This window comes from Halichoerus grypus, chromosome 4, assembly GCF_964656455.1.
Source record: "Halichoerus grypus chromosome 4, mHalGry1.hap1.1, whole genome shotgun sequence".
Taxonomy (NCBI): domain Eukaryota; kingdom Metazoa; phylum Chordata; class Mammalia; order Carnivora; family Phocidae; genus Halichoerus; species Halichoerus grypus.
In genome coordinates, this window is record NC_135715.1 from 101,514,086 (window position 1) to 101,535,780 (window position 21,695).

The 21,695-nt window shown below is 36.1% G+C and overlaps 1 protein-coding gene across 3 annotated transcripts in view; it reads left to right on the forward strand.

The window, feature by feature from the left end:
- RAB3GAP1 (RAB3 GTPase activating protein catalytic subunit 1) overlaps positions 1-21,695 on the forward strand; it is a 113,644-nt gene that overhangs the window by 21,366 nt on the left and 70,583 nt on the right. For all 3 annotated transcript variants that reach the window (XR_013447093.1, XM_078070716.1, XM_078070717.1), the window contains exons 4-5: positions 9,576-9,708; positions 11,736-11,814. Coding sequence is in view for 2 of the 3 variants with exons in the window: in XM_078070716.1 (XP_077926842.1) it covers positions 9,576-9,708; positions 11,736-11,814 (212 nt within the window). In the remaining variant the exon portion in view is untranslated. The remainder of the gene's footprint in view (positions 1-9,575; positions 9,709-11,735; positions 11,815-21,695) is intronic.

The following is a 21,695-nucleotide window of genomic DNA, read 5'->3' on the forward strand; positions in this document are numbered from 1 at the left end:
GTTGTAGCATGTATCATTGGGGGTTATCTTTTAACTTTCTTGATGGTATCTATAGTTTTTGCTCTTACATTTAGATTTGTGATCCGTTTTGAGTTACTTTTCATGTCAAGTCTGAGGAAAGGATCCAGTTTCATTTTTTTTTGCATGTAGATATCCAGTTGTCCCAGCACAGATGATTTTTTAATGCTTATATTTTAATACTGTCTGTGGTCAAAAGGATTTCTTATACCCGTGGATGAAAACTTTAATTTTAGCTCCATACACTATTTGGTTGTCTACCTTGGCTGCACATTGGAATTATTTGAGGAGCTTCTGAAAAATTCTAGTGTTTATTAGGTTGCAACCTCAGAGATCTTGATTTAATTGGTCTATTGTGGAGCCTCTTCAATAAATAAATGTCAGTACATTTTTTAAGCCTCTTCAGTGATTTTAAAGTCTAATTAGGTTGAGAACCATAGCGGTATCCTCCTCAAAAAAAGAAATGGAAAAAAATTCACTGTTTTTTTAATGCTTTACCATGTTTTTCTCCCTTTCAATAATGTATTGCATTTGGCAGTAGAAGAAACAGTTTTTAATTTGCTAAACAATTAATTGTTAAATTTATATTTCTTAATAGAAGGAGGATTATATTTTACATGATAGGCCATTTAAGATGAAATTAAATTCTGGTAAAGAGTAAGTCCTAAAGATGACTTGTGTTTAGGTGTTAGAGAAAATCTCTTAATCCAGAAAGGCACTGAGTTTACTCATCTGTGTTTAACTCATGCAATGAGGAAATAAATTTCACAAAAAACACTGCACGAGGACTCTGATGTACATGTATCAGTTCAAGTCATAGAGAATACCTTTTGGATTGGGTCGTGTGCTATTTCAGGTTGTTAGAATAGATCACAGTGTATATATTATCCAAATATATTACATATTTCTGATACATTCACAAATATTTCTAAGTATATTTAAATATTTAAATATATTCACATACTTAAAATGCATTACATATTTCCTAGTGTCTTTGGGACATATGAGGGTTTATTATAAATATTAAAAAAAGGTAATTCTAAGATACTTATTATGTAGGAACTGTTGAGTTCTGGGATGCAAAGCAGAATAGAACATACATAGTCTTTGCTTTTTACAATGTAGTGGAGAAACAAATATATAAAAAATGATTAGTGGGGCGCCTGGGTGGCTCAGTCGGTTAAGTGTCTGCTTTCAGCTTGGGTCATGATTCCAGGGTCTGGGATCGAGCCCCGCATCGGGCTCCCTGCTTAGCTGGGAGTCTCTTTCTCTCTCTCCCTCTGCTGCTCCCCTTGCGTGTGCTCTCTCTCTCCATCAAATAAATAAATAAAATCTTAAAAAAAAAAAAAATTGCCAAACCATTTTTCTAAACTGGTTGTACCATTTTCTGTTCTTAGCAATGTGTAAGATTTGTTATTCCATTCTTTCTGACAGGTGGCATTGTCAGATTTCTATTTTTAGTCATTCCATCCATTGGGTGTGAGGTGGTATCTCAGTTTGGTTTTTTAATTTGGATTTCAGTGATGACTACTAATATGTGGTAGTATCTACTAATTCATGATAGTTAACTGTGTTCTTGGTCATTTATTTTTATTTTAAAAGATTTTATTTATTTATTTGAGAGTTTGTGAGAGAGAGAGGGATCATGAGCAGGGGGAGGGCCAGAGGGAGAAGCAGACTCCCCGCTGAGCAGGGACTTAATCCCAGGATCCTGGGATCATGACCTGAGCCAAAAGCAGACGCTTAACTGACCGAGCCACCCAGGCACCCTCATTGGTCATTTATATCTTCTTTTGCTAAGTGTTTTGCTCCTTTTTTTTCTTAAATGGGATTGTTTAGTTTTTTAAATTATCCTCATATTCTGGTTGTGAGTCCTTTGTTAGATATATGTATTTTGAGTCTTTCCTCCAGTCATGGCTTCCCCAATCATTTTCTTCTTGTCTTTTGATAAGCATGTTTACTTTAGTGAAGTTCATTTTCTCAAACTTTTTTAAAGTTCTATTTTAATTACAGTTAGTTAATATACAGTGTTATATTAGTTTCAGGTGTACACTTAGTGATTCAGCAATTCCCTACATCACCTGGTGCTCATCACAAGTGCACTCCTTAATCCCCCTCACCTCTTTGACCCATCCCTGCAATCACCTCTCCTCTGGTAACCATCAGTTTGTTCTCTATAATTAAGAGTCTGTTTCATTAATTAAGAGTATGTCACATTTTCTTCATTCATTCATCTATTGATGGATGCACTTGAGCTGCTTTCATATCTTGGGTATTGAAAATAATGTTGCTATATAAACGTAAGGGTGCATGTTGCCTTGAATTAGTGTTTTTGTATTTTTTTTGGGTAAATATCTAGTAGTTCAATTACTGGATCATAGGGTAGTTCTATTTTTAACTTTTTGAGGAACCTCCATACTATTCTCCCCAGTGGCTGCACCAGTTTGCATTCCCACCAGCAGTGCAAGAGGGATCCTTTTTCTTCACATCTTTGTCAACACTTACTATTTCTTGTGTTTTTGACATTAGCCATTCTGATAGGGGTGAGGTGGTATCTCACTGTGGTTTTGATTTGCATTTCCCCATAATGATGATGTTGAGCATCTTTCCATGCGTCTGTTGGCCATCTGGATGTCTTTTTTGGAGAATTGTCTGTTCATGTCTGCCCAGTTTTAATTGGGTTATTTGTTTTTTGGGTGTTGAGTTGTATCTGTTCTTTATATATTTTGGATATTAACCCTTTATGGGATATGTCATTTGCAAATATCTTTTCCCTTTCAGTAGGTTGCCTTTTAGTTTTGTTGACTGTTTGCTTCATTGTGCGGAAGCTTTGACCACAACACAAACCCTCCGCAATGTCCATGACCCAGCCACCCCATCTCTTCCAGCCGTTCCACTCCAGCAACCCTAAGTTTGTTTCCTGAAATTAAGAGTCTCTTATGGTTTGTCTCCCTCTCTGTTTTCGCCTTGTTTCATTTTTCCCTCCCTTCCCCTGTGACCCTCTGTCTTGTTTCTCAAATTCCTCGTATCAATGAGACCATATGATACTTGTCTTTGCGTCTAAAATGAGTCTCTTGCAGACAGCATATTGATGGGTCTTGCTCTTTTATCCAGTCTGATACCTTGTGTCTTTTGATTGGGGCATTTAGCCCATTTATATTCAGGGTAACTATTGAAAGATAAGAATATAGTGCCATTGTATTGCCTGTAAGGTGACTGTTAACGGTATATTGTTTCTGTTCCTTTTTGGTCTATGTTACTTTTAGGCTCTCTCTTTGCTTAGAGGACCCCTTTCAGTGGGTCCCAGCGAAGGTTCCATCCCCCACTTAGCCACTGGAGTGACGTCCCTCACCGGAGCAGACGTCTAAAAGTTCCGATTTTATGCTCTGCTGCTCTATCACTTTCCGGTAGCTGGCTGTTGGAGGCTCCCTCCCCCCTGCATTCTATTTTCCCGTATATCGCCTCAGATCTGCTTCTCTGTATGTCCTACCTCCAGAAAGTAGTCACTTTTCTTTTCATAGAGTTGCTGCTGTTCTTTTCTTCGATCTCCTGTTGAGTTCGTAGGTGTTGAGAATGGTTTGATAACTATCTAGCTGAATTCCTGGGACCAGACGAAATTTAGGTCTCCTATTTCTCTGCCATCTTGGACTCCTGTTTAATCCATTTTAAATTTATTTTTGTGTTTGTGTAAGAAAGTGGTCCAGTTTCATTCTTCTGCATGTTGATGTCCACTTTTCCCAAATACCATTTGTTGAAGAGACAATCTTTTATTATTGGATATTCTTTCCTGCTTTGTTGAAGATTAATTGGGCCTACAGTTGTGGGTTAGTTTCTGGGTTTTCTATTCTGTTCTGTTGGTTTATGTGTCTATTTTTGTGCCAGTACAATACTGTTTTGATCATTACAGCTTTGTAATATAACATGAACTCTGGAATCGTGATGTCTCCAGCTTTGTTTTTCTTTGTCAAGATTGCTTTGGCTAGGGGCTCCTGGATGGCTCACTCGGTTAAGCATCTGACTCTTGATTTTGGCTCAGGTCATAATCTCAGGGTCGTGGAATTGAGCTCCGTATTGGGCTCCACACTCAGTGGGGAGTCTGCTTGAGATTCTCTTTCCCTCTGCCCCCTCCCTTGCTTGCATGCACACACACTCTAAAATAAATAAATAAATCTTTGAAAAAAAAAAAAGATTGCTTTGGCTAGTCCGGGTCTTTTGTGGTTCCATACAAATTTTAGGATTATTTGTTCTAGTTCTGTGAAAAATGCTGTTGGTATTTTGATAGGGATTGCATTAAATGAGTAGATTGCTTTGGGTAATACAGACATTTTAACAGTATTCTTCCAGTCCATGAAGATGGAATGTTTTCCCATTTCTTTGTATCATCTTCAATTTTTTTTCATCAGTGTTTTATAGTTTTAGAGTACAAGTGTTTCACCTCTTTGGTTAGGTTTCTTCCTAGGTGTCTTACTATTTTTGGTGCAATTGTAAGTGGGGTTGTTTTCTCAATTTCTTTTTCTGCTGCTTCATTATTGGTATATAGAAATGCAATAGATTTCTGTATCTTGATTTTGCATCCTGCAACTTTACTGAATTCATTAAATGGTTCTAAGCAGTTTTTTCGTGGAGTCTTTTGGGTTTCCTCTATATAGTATCATGGCATCTGCAAATAGTGGAAGTTTGACTTGTTCCTTAACAATTTGGAAACCTTTGATTTCTTTTTGTTGTCTGATTGCTGTGACTGGCACTTCCAGTACTGTGTTGAGTAAAAGTGGTGAGAGTGGCCCTCCTTGTCTTGTTTCTGACCTTAGGGGAAAAGCTCTATTTTTCCCCATTAAGGATGATTTTAGTTGTGGGTTTTTCCTATAGGGCCTTTATTGTGTTGATGTAGTTCTCTCTCAGCCTACTTTGTTGAGGGTTTTTATCATGAGTTGATGTGGTACTTTGTCAGATTCTTTTTCTCCACTATTGAGATGATCATATGGGTCTTATACTTCCTCTTATTGCTGTGATATTATCACTTTGATTGATTTGCGAATATTTAATCACCCTTGCATCCTGGGAATAAATCCCACTTGCTCAGCGTGAATGATTTTTTAATGTATTGCTGTATTCAGTTTGCTAGTATTCTCTTTAGTATTTTTGCATTTGTGTTCTTCAAGGATATTTGCCTGTATTTCTCTTTTTTTGTGGTGTCTGTCTGGTTTTGGTATCAGGATAAGGCTGGCCTGATGGAATGAATTTGGAAGTTTTCCTTTTCTATATTTTGGAATAGTTTGAGAAGAATAGATTTTTTTTTTTAAGATTTTATTTATTTATTTGACAGAGAGAGAGAGATAGCGAGAGCAGGAACACAAGCAGGGGGAGTGGGAGAGGGAGAAGCAGGCTTCCTGCTGAGCAGGGAGCCCGATGTGGGACTCGATCCCAGGACCCTGGGATCATGACCTGAGCAGAAGGCAGATGCTTAACGACTGAGCCACCCAGGCACCCAAGAATAGATTTTTTTTTAAAGATTTTAAAAAAAAAAATTTATTTGGGAGAGTGAGCCGAGTGAGTGAGAGAGAACACAAGAGTGGGGGGAGGGCCAAAAGGAGAGGGAGAAGCAGACTCCCTGCTTTCCAGGGAGCCTGATATGGGACTGCATCCCAGGACTGTGGGATCATGACATGAGCTGAAGGCAGATGCTTAACTGACTGAGCCACCCAGGTGCCTGAGAAGAATAGAAATTAACTCTTTATTTATATTTAATTTTTAAAATTTTTTTATTTTTTTAAAGATTTTTATTTATTTATTTGACAGAGAGAGAGATAGTGAGACAGGGAACACAAGCAGGGGGAGTGGGAGAGGATGAAGCAGGCTTCCCGCTGAGCAGGGAGACCGATGCAGGGCTTGATCCCAGGACCCTGGGATCATAACCTGAGCCAAAGGCAGAGGCTTATCCGACTGAGCTACCCAGGCGTCCCAACTCTTTAAGCGTTTGGTAGAATTTGCCTGTGAAACCATCTGGTCTTGGACATTTGTTTGTTGGGAGGGTTTTGATTACGGATTTGATTTCTTTGCTGGTTAATGATCTGTTCAAATTTTCTGTTTCTTCCTGTTTCAGTTTTGATGTTTCTAGGAATTTATCCATTTCTTCTACATTGTCCAATTTGTTGGCATATAGTTTTTCATAATATTCTCTCATAATTGTTTGTATTTCTCTGATGTTTGTTGTTATTTCTCCTCATTTGTGATTTTATTTGAGTCTTCTTTTTTTATTGATTAGTCTGGCTAGAAGTTTATCAATTTTATTGATTTTTTTTTTTTCCCCCAAACAAACCAGCTCCTGGTTTCATTGATCTGTTCCAATGTTTTTTTAGGTTTCTATTTCATTTATTTCTGCTTTAATCTTTATTATTTCCTGCCCTCTGTTGGTTTTAGGTTTTGTTAATTGTTATCTTTACAGAAGCCCCTTTACATATAAGGTTAGGTTGTTTGAGATTTTTCTTGCTTCTTGAGGTAGACCTGTTGCTATAAAGTTCCCTTTTATTTATTTATTTTTTTTTTAAAGATTTTATTTTATTTATTTGACAGAGAGAGAGAGAGAGACAGCTAGAGAGGGAACACAAGCAGGCGTAGTGGGAGAGGGAGAAGCAGGCTCCTGGCCGAGCAGGGAGCCCGATGCGGGGCTCAATCCCAGGACTCTGGGATCATGACCTGAGCCGAAGGCAGACGCTTAACGACTGAGCCACCCAGGCGCCCCATAAAGTTCCCTTTTAAAACTTTTGGTATATCCCAAAGGTTTTAAACCGTTATGTTTTCATTTTCTTTTTTTCCCCCATGTATTTTATTATTTCTTCTTTTATTTCCTGGTTGACTCATTCATTGCTTATTAGCATGTTAGTTAACATCCATGTATTTGTGGTCTTTCCAGATTTTTTCTTGTGCTTGACTCCTAGTTTCATAATGTTGTCAGAAAAGATACATGGTGGTCTTTTTGAATTTGTTGAGGCTTGTTTTGTGGCCTAACGTGATTGTTCAGGAGAATGTTGCATGTGCACTTATAAAGAAGGTGTATTCTGCTGTCATATGATGGAATATCCTGAATATATCTGTTAAATCCATTGTGTCATTCAAAGCCATTGTTTCCTTGTTGATTTTCTGTTTAGACAGATGATCTGTCCATTGATGTGAATGGGGTGTTAAAGTCCCCTGCTATTATTATCGATTAGTTCCTTTTTGTTTGTTATTAGCTACTTTATGTATTTGGGTGTTCCTCATTTTCTTAATTTTTAATTATTAGTGCCTTAATAATTTTCTTAATTATTAGTGCCTTTTGTGTCCTGTTGAAGGAGTCTATGCCTATCTCAAGGTTGTAAAGACAGTTCTCCTCCATTTTCCTCCATATGAATATCTTATTATTCCAGGACTGTTTGTTGAAAAGACCATCCTTTCCCCTTTCCCTACTGAATTGCAGTAGCTCCTCTGTTGTAAAATGGAGTATAAGTGTGAATGTATTTCTGGACTATTATGTCTTATTGATCTATTTGTCTTTATGCCAGTACTATACTGTCTTAATTACTATAGCAAAATAAATCTTAAAATGAGGTAGTATATTTTTCATCAGAATTATTTTAAGTATTTTAGGTCCTTTGGATTTCATATTAGTTTTAGGATCAGCATGCCAATTTCTACAAAATGCCTGCTGGGATTTTGATTAAGATGGTGTTGAATTTATAGATCTATTTGAGGAGAATGACATCTTAATGCTGTTGTATCTTCCAATCCATGTACATTTAGCTCTTTTTAGGTCTCTAATAATCACTCATCAATGTTTTGAAGCATTCTTAGGTAGAATTCTTGCTCATCTTTTTTACATGTATTTCTAATTAATTTATTTTTGATGTTGTAAGAGTGGTATATAAAAAAAATCATTTTCCAAGTGTTTGCTGCCTGTATATAAAAATACAGATGGTTTTTGTATATTGATCTTGAATTCCACAACTTCATAAGCTCATCAGTTAGTTTTAGTAGTTTGTAGGTTGCTTTGGCTATTCTAGGTACATATCAGATCATTGTGAATGCAGACCGTTTTATTTCTTTCCATTCTTTTTTATTGTCTGATCAGAGCCCTCAGAGGTTATTTTTGATGAATCACTAGATTAGTTTTGAACCACAGTTGTCATTTCTGATTCTAATTGTAAATATACACCATACTGAAATTTGGTGTCAAAGGACTGCATCATAATGGAATTGAAGGAAAGCAGATTAGAGTGTTGTTTTCTGTTGAACTAATTATCTTAAAAAGTCTGTCTGGGAGACAGAACCTGTATACCTCCTGTTTATTGAATACAACCAAATCCTCCTTAATGGCTGTTGGTAAGGTTAACAGTAATTCTCAGAATCCAAAATTAGGGTCAGGTAATGTTTCTTTATATCACTTAAACAGAGTATTTCAGCTTTTCTGCATGCTTGACAAATGAGGTTTTCTCTCATTTTCTGGGCTTCTCCCTTGTCCTTAGTTTTAGCCTTAACTGCTTTATAGTGGGCATTCCTCGTAGCACACCAAGCTTTTGTGTATATCATTATAATGTTTATTACAATTTGAGAATTTTGTATGGGCCATATATGTCTTAATTCAATACAGGTTAACCTCACTTTAGAGACACCCAACATATAAAATTATAGGTTTTGATATGTATCATACATGGTGGTTTTTCCCTTAATAAAAAGATTGCTCTTTGATATATTAAAATAATAAGATACCCTTAACTTTGCCAGCAACACATATAAAAAATTTGAGTGTTCTACATTAGGCATGGTCATGAAAACACTTTTTATAAAGACGCAGTAACTCACAGACTCATTCCTTACATATTTTCGGTCTAGTTTGAAACTGGACTGTGCTTGCCAAGTTGCTGGGTTGGTATTTCCTGCCTCATAGTGGTGCTATATGCTGTAATGACTATATACCTCCTCTCCAGTGGAAGGAATAGCTATGAGAGATTGGAGGCCCATGGGAAAAATCCTTTTTTTAGGATTATGTTGTATAAGTGAGGGGGCTCTTTGGAACTTTTAATTAAAGTGTTTTCCAGTCAAGGAGTTGCTATTTAAATGAAAATATTTGAATACCAAAGCTTGATAAAGATGGTTGCAGAACATATTAAGCAAATAAGTGCTACAAATATCATGTCACTCAAGTTGATTCTACAAACTGCTTTTTTATTAAGCAATTTCTGATATCCAGTAATGCTCTGTACTATATAGTGATGTTATCAGATTTGAGATTTTTATAAAAGTACATTTTATTGCCATATATTTTTTTCTGAATTATAAAATTTATAAAATGTTATCATTTTCAGCTAAAAGTAACTCAGAGATTCTGCTAATGGTAGAGAAAAAAAAATGCTTTTTTTTTTTGTATGTAAGAGGCATGGGACTTACTGTATATTCTTGATTTTATATATTTATCTCACAAGATTATTCAAAAATTATAATTTTGTATGTCACTTGATAGTTAATATTTTAAGGGAATTTTTTTTTTAAATGAGGATGTTTTTCCATTTTGTTGTTAAATATAGGGTATATTTACTTCTGGAACATGGGAAGAGAAATCAGATGAAATTTCCTTTGCCGACTTCAAGTTCTCAGTCACTCATCATTATCTTGTACAAGACTCCACTGATAAAGAAGGAAAGGATGAAGTATTGGAAGGTAAGTTGTTGGCTACATATTTTGAAACTCTTGAGTGTAAGAGTGATTATAATTTTGAATTATGAATTTAGTTCTCTTAATTAGGTTATGTCCTCTGGAGATGTTTTACATTTGCCAAGTTGTTTCACTACATCTGAAACAGAATATGATCTTTTTAAAGAACAGTCATAGCAATCATTTCAAAATTAATTAGATTAACAAATATTTATTGAGTGCACTTTTAACCCACAGTTAAAAGAAATTTACAGTCCAGTAAGGGGATATGGTCTATAAAGGATGAAAGGGGCCAAAAGGTACAAATTTACAGTTAATAAGTAAGTCATGGGGATGTAATTAATGTACAGCATGGTAACTATAATTAATAGTACTGTATTGTGTATTTGAAAGTTGCTCGGAGAGCAAATTGTAAAAGTTCTTATGACAAGGAAAGTTTTGTTGTTAACTGGTGACAGATATTGACTACACTTACGGTGATCATTTTGTAGTGTATACAGTTAATGAGTTGTTATGTTGTATACCTGACAGTAATATAGTGTTAAATGTCAATTATATTTCAATTGAAAAAATAAATTAAAAAAAGTTTTTCTCATCAAAACAGATTATCATTTGTAAGTGTAGGCCTGAAATACTTGTACCTTTTCTTGTATAGGAATAAAATTATATTACCTTTTGTATTCTATGCATTCTTTTTAGAAACAATAAAGTAGTTAGCATCTGTATTCAGATTCATAAACTAGGACAGATAACATTGACCATCTATACACATATAGTGACAATTAAACTAGGACAGATAACATTGACCATCTATACACATATATAGTGACAGTTATGCACTAAATAAAATAATTACACCAGAATATGAATGTATGTACTTTAGGAGTAAGGGGATGAGGGAAGTATGTGCAACTGGTGGGAAGTCTGATAATAGCCCAGAGATTTCCAGGTCCTACATTCTTCTGACTAATGAAGGAACTGTTAAAGGTAGAGAAATCTTAAAAAAAAAAAAAAAGGTAGAGAAATCTTGAGTGCTGTTATTTGAGGAAAGATCATCTATCAAGGAGAAGCTCTTATAATGATGAGGCTTAGAATCAGTGTTTCTGAGATGAACTCATATAGGAGACTGTGATATGAGAGAAGATGAATGGATTTAAGTTAGTTAAGTCATTATTATTGCATATGTATATGTATTGTGCAGTTTCAGTTTGGTTGTGATTAAGGCTGTACCTCATGATAGAAGTTACAAGTAAATCATCAACTCATTTAATTTGGAGATACACATTTAAAACTATACTATCAGAGGTCAGAAGATTTGAGCACTGATCTTTTATTTTGTTGGGGTTGTTCATTGCTTCAGTTAAAGCATCAAGTCTTTAGTGTTCTCCTATTCTTTTTGAAAATGAACAAAATATAAATTTGCTAAGGAATGATGGCTATACAGCAAAAGGAAATATTTTTATGAACAAATATTCTTTATACTTTGAATTTATTATGCATTTATGAATAAATAAGGATCATTTATATCAGTATCTTACTATAAATGGCAATACAAGTGCTTAAAGATGCATGGGTAATAAGTGGGAAGCTGGTTAGTGGTTTTATAAGAACACTTAAGATGGCCAGAGGCCAGCAAAGACTAACCATAGGAGGTGATAAGATGTTGACAAGATTCTAAGTAGAATTTTGAAGAAAAGTAGGGACAGGGCAGACCAAGAAGAACAGATAAAACATGACTTTCTAGGAAGGATGAGAAAACGTTTGAGTCATGACTTAGAAGAAAGGAAATACTACACATGTAAGAATAATACTTTTGTTTTTAGAGGCTGGCTTTTTTAAAATAAAGGACAATGGGAGAGAGACATCTGTCATCCCAAATCTTAGAGCTAGTCCTAGATACAAATCCTTAAGCAATTGCAAAACTACACGGACTAGCACAACATGTTACATAATGTGATTTTTTTTCAGACATGTTATAAAATTTTGCCTTAAAATGAACATACTAATTTTTTCACTATTAAATGTTCTTGTAGATGTTATTCCACAATCTATGCAAGATTTGTTGTGTATGAATAATGACTTTCCTCCAAGAGCACATTGCCTGGTAAGATGGTAGGTATACGTTTTACTCAGGTAACTTTTAGTGTGTGTGTTGGGGAGACTCCAACATCTCCCCCAGGTTCAGTGCTTTGCTAGGAAGATGCACAAAATTCAGCATATGGTTGCACTTACTACGATTTATTACAGCGACAGTCTGCAAACAAAATCAACACAGGGAAAAGGTGCCTGAGGCAAAGTTTGGAGGAACTCGTGTTTGAATGCTTTGCTAATGGAGTCACAAAGAACATACTTAATTTCCTTAGCAACAAGTTGTGATAACATGTATGAAATGTTTTCTACCAGGGAAGCTTGTTTAGAGGCTCAGCTCTCAGGGTTTATATTTGGGGGCTGGCACTGCCTCTGACTGGTACATAACAAAATTTCAGACTCCCAGAAGGAGAGCAGGTTTTTAGCATAAACCACATTGTTTGTACAAACAGTTTAAGCACAGTAACTTTTTTTTTTTTAAGATTTTATTTATTTATTTGACAGAGACACAGCGAGAGAGGGAACACAAGCAGGGGGAGTGGGAGAGGGAGAAGCAGGCTTCCCGCGGAGCAGGGAGCCCAATGCGGGGCTTGATCGTAGGACCCTGGGATCATGACCTGAGCCGAAGGCAGATGCTTAACGACTGAGCCACCCAGGCGCCCAAGCATAGTAACTCTTATTGGAGGGTTTTTTTGAGAACTCTCTCCAAATCCAAACTCCTAGAAGCCTGCTGAAGGTCAGCCTTACATGCAGGCCATTCTAAGGATAGTAGTCACAGGCCTGCTGTTAACTCTTTCTGCACAATATATTTCATAATCTAGGGTAGAGCCTAACTATAATTCTGATGACTAGCATAGAACATTTACATATCATAGAAAACTTAGTATTTATTGTTGGAAATTGACTTGAGATAAAATGTTGATCTCAGTTACATGATAACATCATGACTCACTTATATCTAAATTATAAATGTGATAAATTAATATAAGAGGTACATCACACTTAAAAGGTCTTTATCTTATTTTGGTGGGGGTGGTGTTGAAGCATACCACCACCAAAATGTCTCAAGTGTGAGTCTATGGTCAAGAAAGGAGACCTAGTTAAAATAAATTTTTTTACTGGTTTTACATTAGTGTGTTGGTGTGAGTTGGTCTCTTGAGTTTTTTTTTTTTAGATTTATTGAGAGAGAACGTGTGTGCAAGTGGGGGAGGGGCAGAGGGGGAGAGAGAGAGAGAGAATCCTCAAGCAGACTCCATGCTAAGCAAGGAGCCCGATGCCCCTGAGATCATGACCTGAGCTGAAATCAAGAGTCGGTTGCTTAACCAACCGAGCCACCCAGGCACCCCTTGATTTTTTATTAAAGAATTTCTAAGAAAGGAAAAAATGATACCTTTGCTTCTTTTTTCTTCATTCTAGTGTGATTGCTATAACAAGTAGACTGTAGCACACTAAAACTAATTGCAAATGCAAATAAACTGGGTATGCCTGTCATTTTAGTGTGATCTTTTAAAAACTGTGAACTTAAACAACTTAAACAAATATAAGAGAATTGAGTACATTGCCATTTAATTTAATTAATCCAGAATCTCTTCTGATCTTTTAAAATGTGAATATATACATTTAAAATGACAGAATACATCAGAAAGCAGCACGATATCATAGAGCATGAGTTTGCATGTATTCATTCATTCAACATTAATTGAATATCTGCTGTTTGGCCAGACACTGAATTAGACACACTTATGTTTAATTTCTAGCTCAAATACTTATTGTCAACTTTGGGCAAATTACTTAATTTCTCTGAGTTGGTTTCTACGTTGATAAAGACAGAATAATAAATAATATGCACCTTTAAGAGTAATTGTGAGGGTTTAGTAAGATAATGGTACATAGTATGTTTGTCAAACTCTGAATGCTGTTATATAATTTCTGTTCAGCTTTTTTTTTTTTAAATCTTCTAGATAGACATGAATGTTGGGAACATAGGGAACACTATGTAACCCACTACAGTCTGACATCTAGTCTCCCCCAGTTCATGTCCATTCCACAGACAAAACATATTTGTTCTGTTCAGCTTTTTAATATTTATTTCCTAAAACTGGGTTTGACACATTGTCCATAGTTTAAAAATATTTGTTGAATAAATAAGCAAAACCTTTCTATGTATTAATGAAGTACTTGTTAGTGATATATTTCTTTATATTAATGAAAATCACTTGTTAGTAGTTTTTTTAACTTTTACATTTACTTAAAAAATTTTTTATTTTAAAAATTAGCATATAGTAAAATTGATTTTCTTTTAATGAATAGTTCACTGAACTTCAACACATATATATAGGTTTTTTAAAACTCCTACCATAATCAGGATATACAACAATTGTGTAACCTCCCAAAAAACTTCTTGTCCATTATTATTTCTGGCAATTACTGATATATTTTTAGTTTTGATAGCTTTGTCCTTTTAAGAATGTCATAGAGATAGAATCATATAGTAACTGTTTGAGACTAGCTTCTTTCAATGTAATGCTTTCAAGATCTTTTAAGTAATTCTGTATCAGTAGCTTGTTCCTTTTTATTGCTGAGTAGTATTCTTTTGTGAGGGTATATCACAGTTTGTTTATTCATTCACTTGTTGAAGGATATTAAGGTTGTTTCTAGGTTGGTCATTTATGAATAGAGCTTTTATAAATATATGTGAACAGATTTTTGTGTGAAAGTACATTTTTAGTTCACTGGGCTAAATACCTAGGTTGAGATTGCTAGTCATATGGTAAGTGTTTATTTTTAACTTTATAAAAAATGGCCAAAATATATTATTGTGACTGCATCAGAATATAAAGCTTCCGCACAATGAAGGAAACAGTCAACAAAACTAAAAGGCAGCCTACTGATTGGGAAAAGATATTTGCAAGTGACCTATCCCATAAAGGGTTAGTATCCAAAATATATAAAGAACTGATACAACTCAACACCCAAAAAACAACCCAATTAAAAAATGGGCAAGCCTGAACAGACATTTCTTCAAAAAAGACATCCAGATGGCCAAACAGACATGTGAAAAGATGCTCAACATTGCTCATCATCAAGGAAATGCAAATCAAAATTACAGTGAGATACCAGCTCACACCTGTCAGAATGGCTGAAGTAAAAAACACAAGAAACAGTAAGTGTTGGTGAGGATGTGGAGAAAAAGGATCCCTTTTGCACTGTTGGTGGGAATGCAAACTGGTGCAGCCATTGGGAAGAATAGTATGGAGGCTCCTCAAAAAGTTAAAAGTAGAACTACCCTATGATCCAGTAATCGCAGTCCTGGTATTTACCCCAAAAATATGAAAACACTTACTCAAAGGGATACATGGATCCCTATGTTTATAGCAGCATTATTTACAATAGCCAAGATGGGGAAGCAGCCCAAGTGTGTCCAATGATAGATGAATGGATAAAAAAGATATGGTGTGTGTGTGCATGCGCATGCACACAGACAGAAATATTATTCAGCCATAAAAAAATGAAATCTTGCCATTTGCAACATCATGGATGGAGCTAGAGGTTATAGTGCTAAGTGAAATAAGTCAGAAAGACAAATACCACATGACTTCACTCATGTAGAATTTAAGAAACAAACAAGCAAAAGGAAAAAAAAAGACAAACTAAGAAACAAACTTAATTATAGAGAACAAACTGATGATTATCAGAGGGGAGGTGTGTGGGGGGATTGGATGAAATAGGTGATGGGGATTCAGGAGTGCATTTGTCATGAGCCCTGGGTGTTGTATGGAATTGTTGAGTCACTGTATTGTACACCTAAAACTAGTGTAACATTGTATGTTAACTATACTGGAATTAAAAACTTAATTAAAAAAATGGCCAAACTGATTTCTTTTTTTAAGATTTTTTATTCATTTAATTGAGAGAGAGAGAGAGAATAAGAGAGAGAGAGAGAGAGCATGAGAGGGGGGAGGGTCAGAGGGAGAAGCAGACTCCTCGCTGAGCAGGGAGCCCGATGTGGGACTCGATCCTGGGACTCCACGATCATGACCTGAGCTGAAGGCAGATGCTTAACCGACTGAGCCACCCAGGCACCCCCCAAACTGATTTCTTGAGTGACTGAACCATTTTACATTTCACCAACAATGTATGAGAGTTCCGGTTGCTGTTTGTACTCATCAGCACTTGGTGCTAGTATTTTTTATTTTAGCCATTGTAATAGGTGTGTTGTCCTGTCAGTTTATTAATTTTTTACTTTATGGGTCATGTTTTGGTGCCATGTCTAAGAACTCTTTGCACCGGGTCCCAGAGCTTTCTCATATGTTTTAAAAATAAACTTAAAAAAATTTTTGGTTTATTTTACATTTATAGAAAGTTGCAAAGATAGTCCAGTATGTTCTAGTATATTATCCTCACCCAGCTCTCCCTACTGTTAGCAGCTTATATTACCATGATATATGTGTCAAAACTGCGAAACCAACATTGGTCCCTTGTTATTAGCTTAACTTTTAACTAGTTTTTCCATTAAAGTCTATTTTCTGTTTTAGGATCCAAGCATTTAGTCATCATGTCTTTTTGGTTTGTTTAGTCTCTGGTCTTTGAAAGTTTCTCAGTCTTTCCTTATTTTTCATCGCCTTAACAGTTTTGAGGAGGTCGAATCAGGTATTTTGTAGAATGTCGTTCAATTTGGGTTTGTCTCTGTTTTGCTTTTGGTAACAGTTGAGTTGTGGGATTTTGGAAGGAACACCATTGAGGTGAATTAATTGCCTTTTTCATCACATATCAGAAGGTCATGTTATCAACATGACTTAATCACTAGTTAACTTTGATCATATGGCCAATTCTGTGTTTTATTCTAAAAGTTTTACATTTTGTATGTAGATCTGTTATCTATTTCAAGTTAATTTTTTTGTATAAGGTAAGAGTTTTGGGTCAGGGTTCTTTTTTGCAAATGAATGTTCAGTTGTTCCAGTATCATTTGTTGAAAAGAGCTTCCTTTCTCCATTGACTGACTTTTATGCTTTTGTCAGAAATCACTTGGCCATATTTGTGTGGGTATATTCCTAGATGCTCTTGGTTCCTGTAGTTTTAGAAGTCTTTAATTTAGGTGGTGTGATTCCGCCAACTCTGTTTCTCCTTTTCACAGTTGTGTTGACTTTTCTAGCTCCTTTGCTTTTCCATTTACATTTTAGAATTGTTTTATTTATATCTACAAAAAGTCCTGCTGGAATTTTCATTGTAATTGCCTTAAATCTCTAGATAGTTTAGGGAGAATTGCTATCTTTGCTATGCAGAATCTTTCATTTTATGAACATGGTCTCACCAGGTTACATCTTCTTTGATTTATTTTATCAGTGTCTTACTGTTTTCAGCATATAAATCCTGTATATGTTTTGTCAGATTTTTTTTCTCCAAGTTTTTATTTAAATTCCAGTCGGTTAATATATAGTGTAATACTAGTTTCATGAGTAGAACTTAGTGATTCATCACTTAGATACAGCACCCAGTGCTCATCACAAGTGCCGTCCTTAATACCCATCACCCTTTTAACCTATACCCTTGCCCACCTCCCCTCCAGCAACCCTCAATGGTTGAGTCTGTTCTCTGGTTTTCCTCTCTCTTTTTCCCCTCTCCCCCATGTTCATCTTTTTCTTGTATTAAATTCCATATGTGAGTGAAATCATATGGTATTTGCCTTTCTCTGACTGACTTTGCTTAGCATAATACACTCTAGCTCCATCTAAGTCGTTGCAAATGTCAAGATCCATTCCTTTTTATGGCTAATATTCCATCCTGTGTGTGTGTGTGTGTGTGTATCACCCCACAACTTTTTAAAAAAATATTTTATTTACTTATTTGACAGAGAGAGAGAGAGGCAGGCAGAGGGAGAGGGAGAAGCAGGCTCCCTGCTGAGCAAGAACTTGATCCCAGGACCCTGGGAACTTGACCTGAGCTGAAGGCAGACGCTTAACCAACTGAGCCACCCAGGCGCCCCTATACTACAACTTCTTTTTTTTTTTAATTTTTTTTTTTTTTTTAATTTATTTATTTGACAGAGAGAGACAGCAATAGAGGGAACACAAACAGGGGGAGTGGGAGAGGGAGAAGCAGGCTCCCCGCCGAGCAGGAGCCCGACGTGGGGCTCGATCCCAGGACCCCGGGATCATGACCCGAGCCGAAGGCAGACGCTTAACGACTGAGCCACCCAGGCGCCCCTACAACTTCTTTATCCATTCATCAATCAGTGGACATTTGGGCTCTGTCCATAATTTGGCTATTGTTATTGATAATGCTGCTATAAACACCTGGATGCATGTGTCCCTTCGAATTGGGTAAATACCTAGTAGTGCAGTTGCTGGACTGTAGTGTAGTTTTTAACTTTTTGAGGAACCTCTGTACTGTTTTCCAGAGTGACTGTATCAGTTTGCATTCCTGCTAACAGTGTTAAGTGGGTTCTTCTTTCTCCACATCCTTGCCAACATCTGTTATTTTTTGTGCTGTTAATTTTAGCCATTTGGACAGGTGTGAGGTGATATCTCATTGTAGTTTTGATTTGTATTTCTCTGATGATGAGTGATGTTGAGCATCTTTTCATGTGTCTGTTAGACATTTGTATGTCCTCTTTGGAAAAATGTCTATTCATGTCCTCTGCCCTTTCCTTTCTTTTTTTTTTAATGTAGGAATTGGGATATCAATTTTTTTTTTTTAAAGATTTTATTTGTTTATTTGAGAGAGAGACAGCGAGAGAGAGAGCACAAGCAGGGGGAGCAGCAGAGGGATAAGCAGGCTCCCCGATGAGCAGGGAACCCAGATACGGGGCTCGACTCCAGGACCCTGGGATCATGACTTGAGCCTAAGGCAGACACTTAACCGACTGAGCCACCCAGGCACCCCTCCTCTGCCCTATCTTAAGAAGAAGATTATTTGTTTTTTGGGTGTTGAGTTTGATAAGTTCTTTATAGATTTTGGATACTAACCCTTTATCACATATGTCATTTGCAAATATCTTCTCCCATTCTGAAGGTTGCTTTTTAGTTTTGTTGATTGTTTCCTTCACTGTGCAGAATCTTTCACTTGATGAAGTCCCTTTTTGCTTTTGTTTCATTTTTGCTTTTGTTTCCCGTCCCTCAGGAATCATAGTTTCCAGATCTCACTTTATTTATGATTACTATGAAGCTGGGATAATTTTGGACATAGCCTTGTCTGGATACATGCCAGAGACCACCTCCCCTGGGCTGGGTATACCTTATCAATCTCAGAGTTATATAATTCACATTATCACTGCTAGGCTAAAATACATGGTATTTGCAGACATAAGCAGACTTTTCTTTTACAATTCTTAGTTTCTTGAATCTATCAGAGCATGGTCAATTTTGCACACATCTCTGTGAGTCACATTAGCAGGCTTTTAGCAGCTAAAAGGCTTATCCTGTAAAATCCCAATCCCCAGTTCCTAGCTATTAGGGCCTATAATCCAGAGTTGATAATCCCCTGGGTTTCTTCAGAGTCACCTTGTGTGCTTACTTTTGCCTTTCAGTTCCCTCTTTGTTTCTGTCACCCTTTTTATCAATCCTTTTTTTTCTTTGAAGTTCAGCTATGTATTTTAAAACATTGTCATATTTTATAAAGTGTTTTGGTTTATTTTTGGGGGAGTCTGTGTCATGCCAGTCTGCCACTTTGCTTTCATTTTTTTAAATTTGATCTTTCTTAAAGATTAGAAGGCCAGCAATCAAACTTTTGACAATTAACCATATTAAAGGTATATGTGTTTTCTTTTTTCCAGCAAACATTTTTTTTAAACATTTACTGTGAGTGAGATACTGAGATACCAAGGATAAAATATTATCCCTGGCTCAGTAAACTTTGGGATTAGTAGGGGGCTACATAAGGGAACAGTGGCAGCACTATTGATAAATGCTCTCATGGAAGACAGCACAGGGCTTGATGCAAACTCACAGGAGGTGTCTCTTTTTAATAGAGATCAAGCCAGGAAATTGTTTTCAGAGGAGGCATTACCTCACTTCAATCCTGAGAGACAAGTGAGAATAAGCCAGGTGAAGCTAGGTAAAAAGATATTCAAGGCAGAACAAGAGCATTAGTAGCGATGTTAATGCTTAAGTTAAGAATTTTAAACATGCAAGTAGTTTGATAAGCATGGAGTATAGCAGCAGAGGGTTGAGAATGACAGAAGATGAGAGGGTATCTGTGTATTTTGGGCCTAATGTGAACTGGTCATCTTAAGAAGATTTCATAATGTTCTTTTTTTTTTTAATAATTTTTTTTAAAGATTTTATTTATTTGACAGAGAGAGAGCACAAACAGGAGAAGTGGGAGAGGGAGAGGCAGCCAATGTGAGGCTTGATCCATGACCCTGGGATCATGACCTGAGCTGAAGGCAGACACTTAAATGACTGAGCCACCCAGGTGCTCCCATAATGTTCTTATACTTGTTTTTTAAATAGAATTTTAAAATTATAATTGTTACAAACTTAAATTTTACATTTTTCAAAGTTATAAATTACTTGTCATGCTTCTTAGCACCTGAAGAATAACATACACAAAAGTGTTCATCTATAAATATTTACTTTTCTAAAAGTTAAATACTAAAACAATGACATTGAAAATTTGATAACTATTATGCAAAATACTCATTTATACCATACATATACAATTAGCATAGGTTGACCCTGTCGGAATGAGATAAAATTAATGTATGATTAACTTATATTTTTGGGGCACCTAGGTGGCTTAGTTGGTTAAGTGGTTGCCTTTGGCTCAGGTCATGATCCTGGGGTCCTGGGATAAAGCCTCCCATTGGGCTTCCCTGCTCAGCAGGGAGTCTGCTCCTACTTCTCCCTCTGATCCTCCCCCCGGCTCGTGCTCTTGATTGCTCTTTCTTTCTCTCTCAAATGAATATATAAAAAAATCTTTCAAAAAAACAAAACCTATATTTTCAAACCAAACTTTAGGAAATAGAATTTTGGCATTTATGGCAATGTTCAGTTTTGATAGTTCTTTTATCTACATCTATTTTGAAATCTTGTAGTTTCACTTTTTATATTAATCACCTGCCAGATAAGCTCTAAGCCTGTTTAACTTTTTTAAGGGTATTTTATAAAACTGGTCGTTGAAAGATATGTGGGCATGATCAGTTTTTATGGTCTAGGCAAGATAATTGATGTTAATGATGTGATTTGTTGGATACTTCTCTCTACCTCCTTATATACCTATCCTTTATCTTCTAATGGCAGATTCCTGCAACCATAAGTAGAGATTTATTCCCTTGATTGTTACTCCTTATAAAATAAGTAGCCCTGGAAATGATATAGACATTAACCTAGGAGACTTATTTTTTTATTTTTATTTTTTTTAATTTTTATTGTTATGTTAATCCCCATACATTACATCATTAGTTTTAGATATAGTGTTCCATGATTCATTGTTTGTGCATAACACCCAGTGCTCCATGCAGAACGTGCCCTCCTCAATACCCATCACCAGGCTAACCCATCCTCCCACCTCCCTCCCCTCTAGAACCCTCAGTTTGTTTTTCAGAGTCCATCGTCTCTCATGGTTCTTCTAACGTAGGAGACATTTATGCCCAAATGTAAATTTGTGAGATCTTTACTGAGCAGAGGTTTTATTTTTATTTATTTATTTATTTTATTATGTTATGTTATCACCATATAGTACATCATTAGTTTTTCATGTAGTGTTCCATGATTCATTGTTTGCATATAACACTCATTGGTCATGCAATATGTGCCCTCCTGAATACCCATCACTGTGCTAACCCATCCCTCCCCCCACTAAAACCCTCAGTTTGTTTCTCGGAGTCCATAGTCTGTCATAGTTTGTCTCCCCTTCCGATCTCCCCCCCTTCATTTTTCCCTTCTTTCTCCTAATGCCCTCCATGC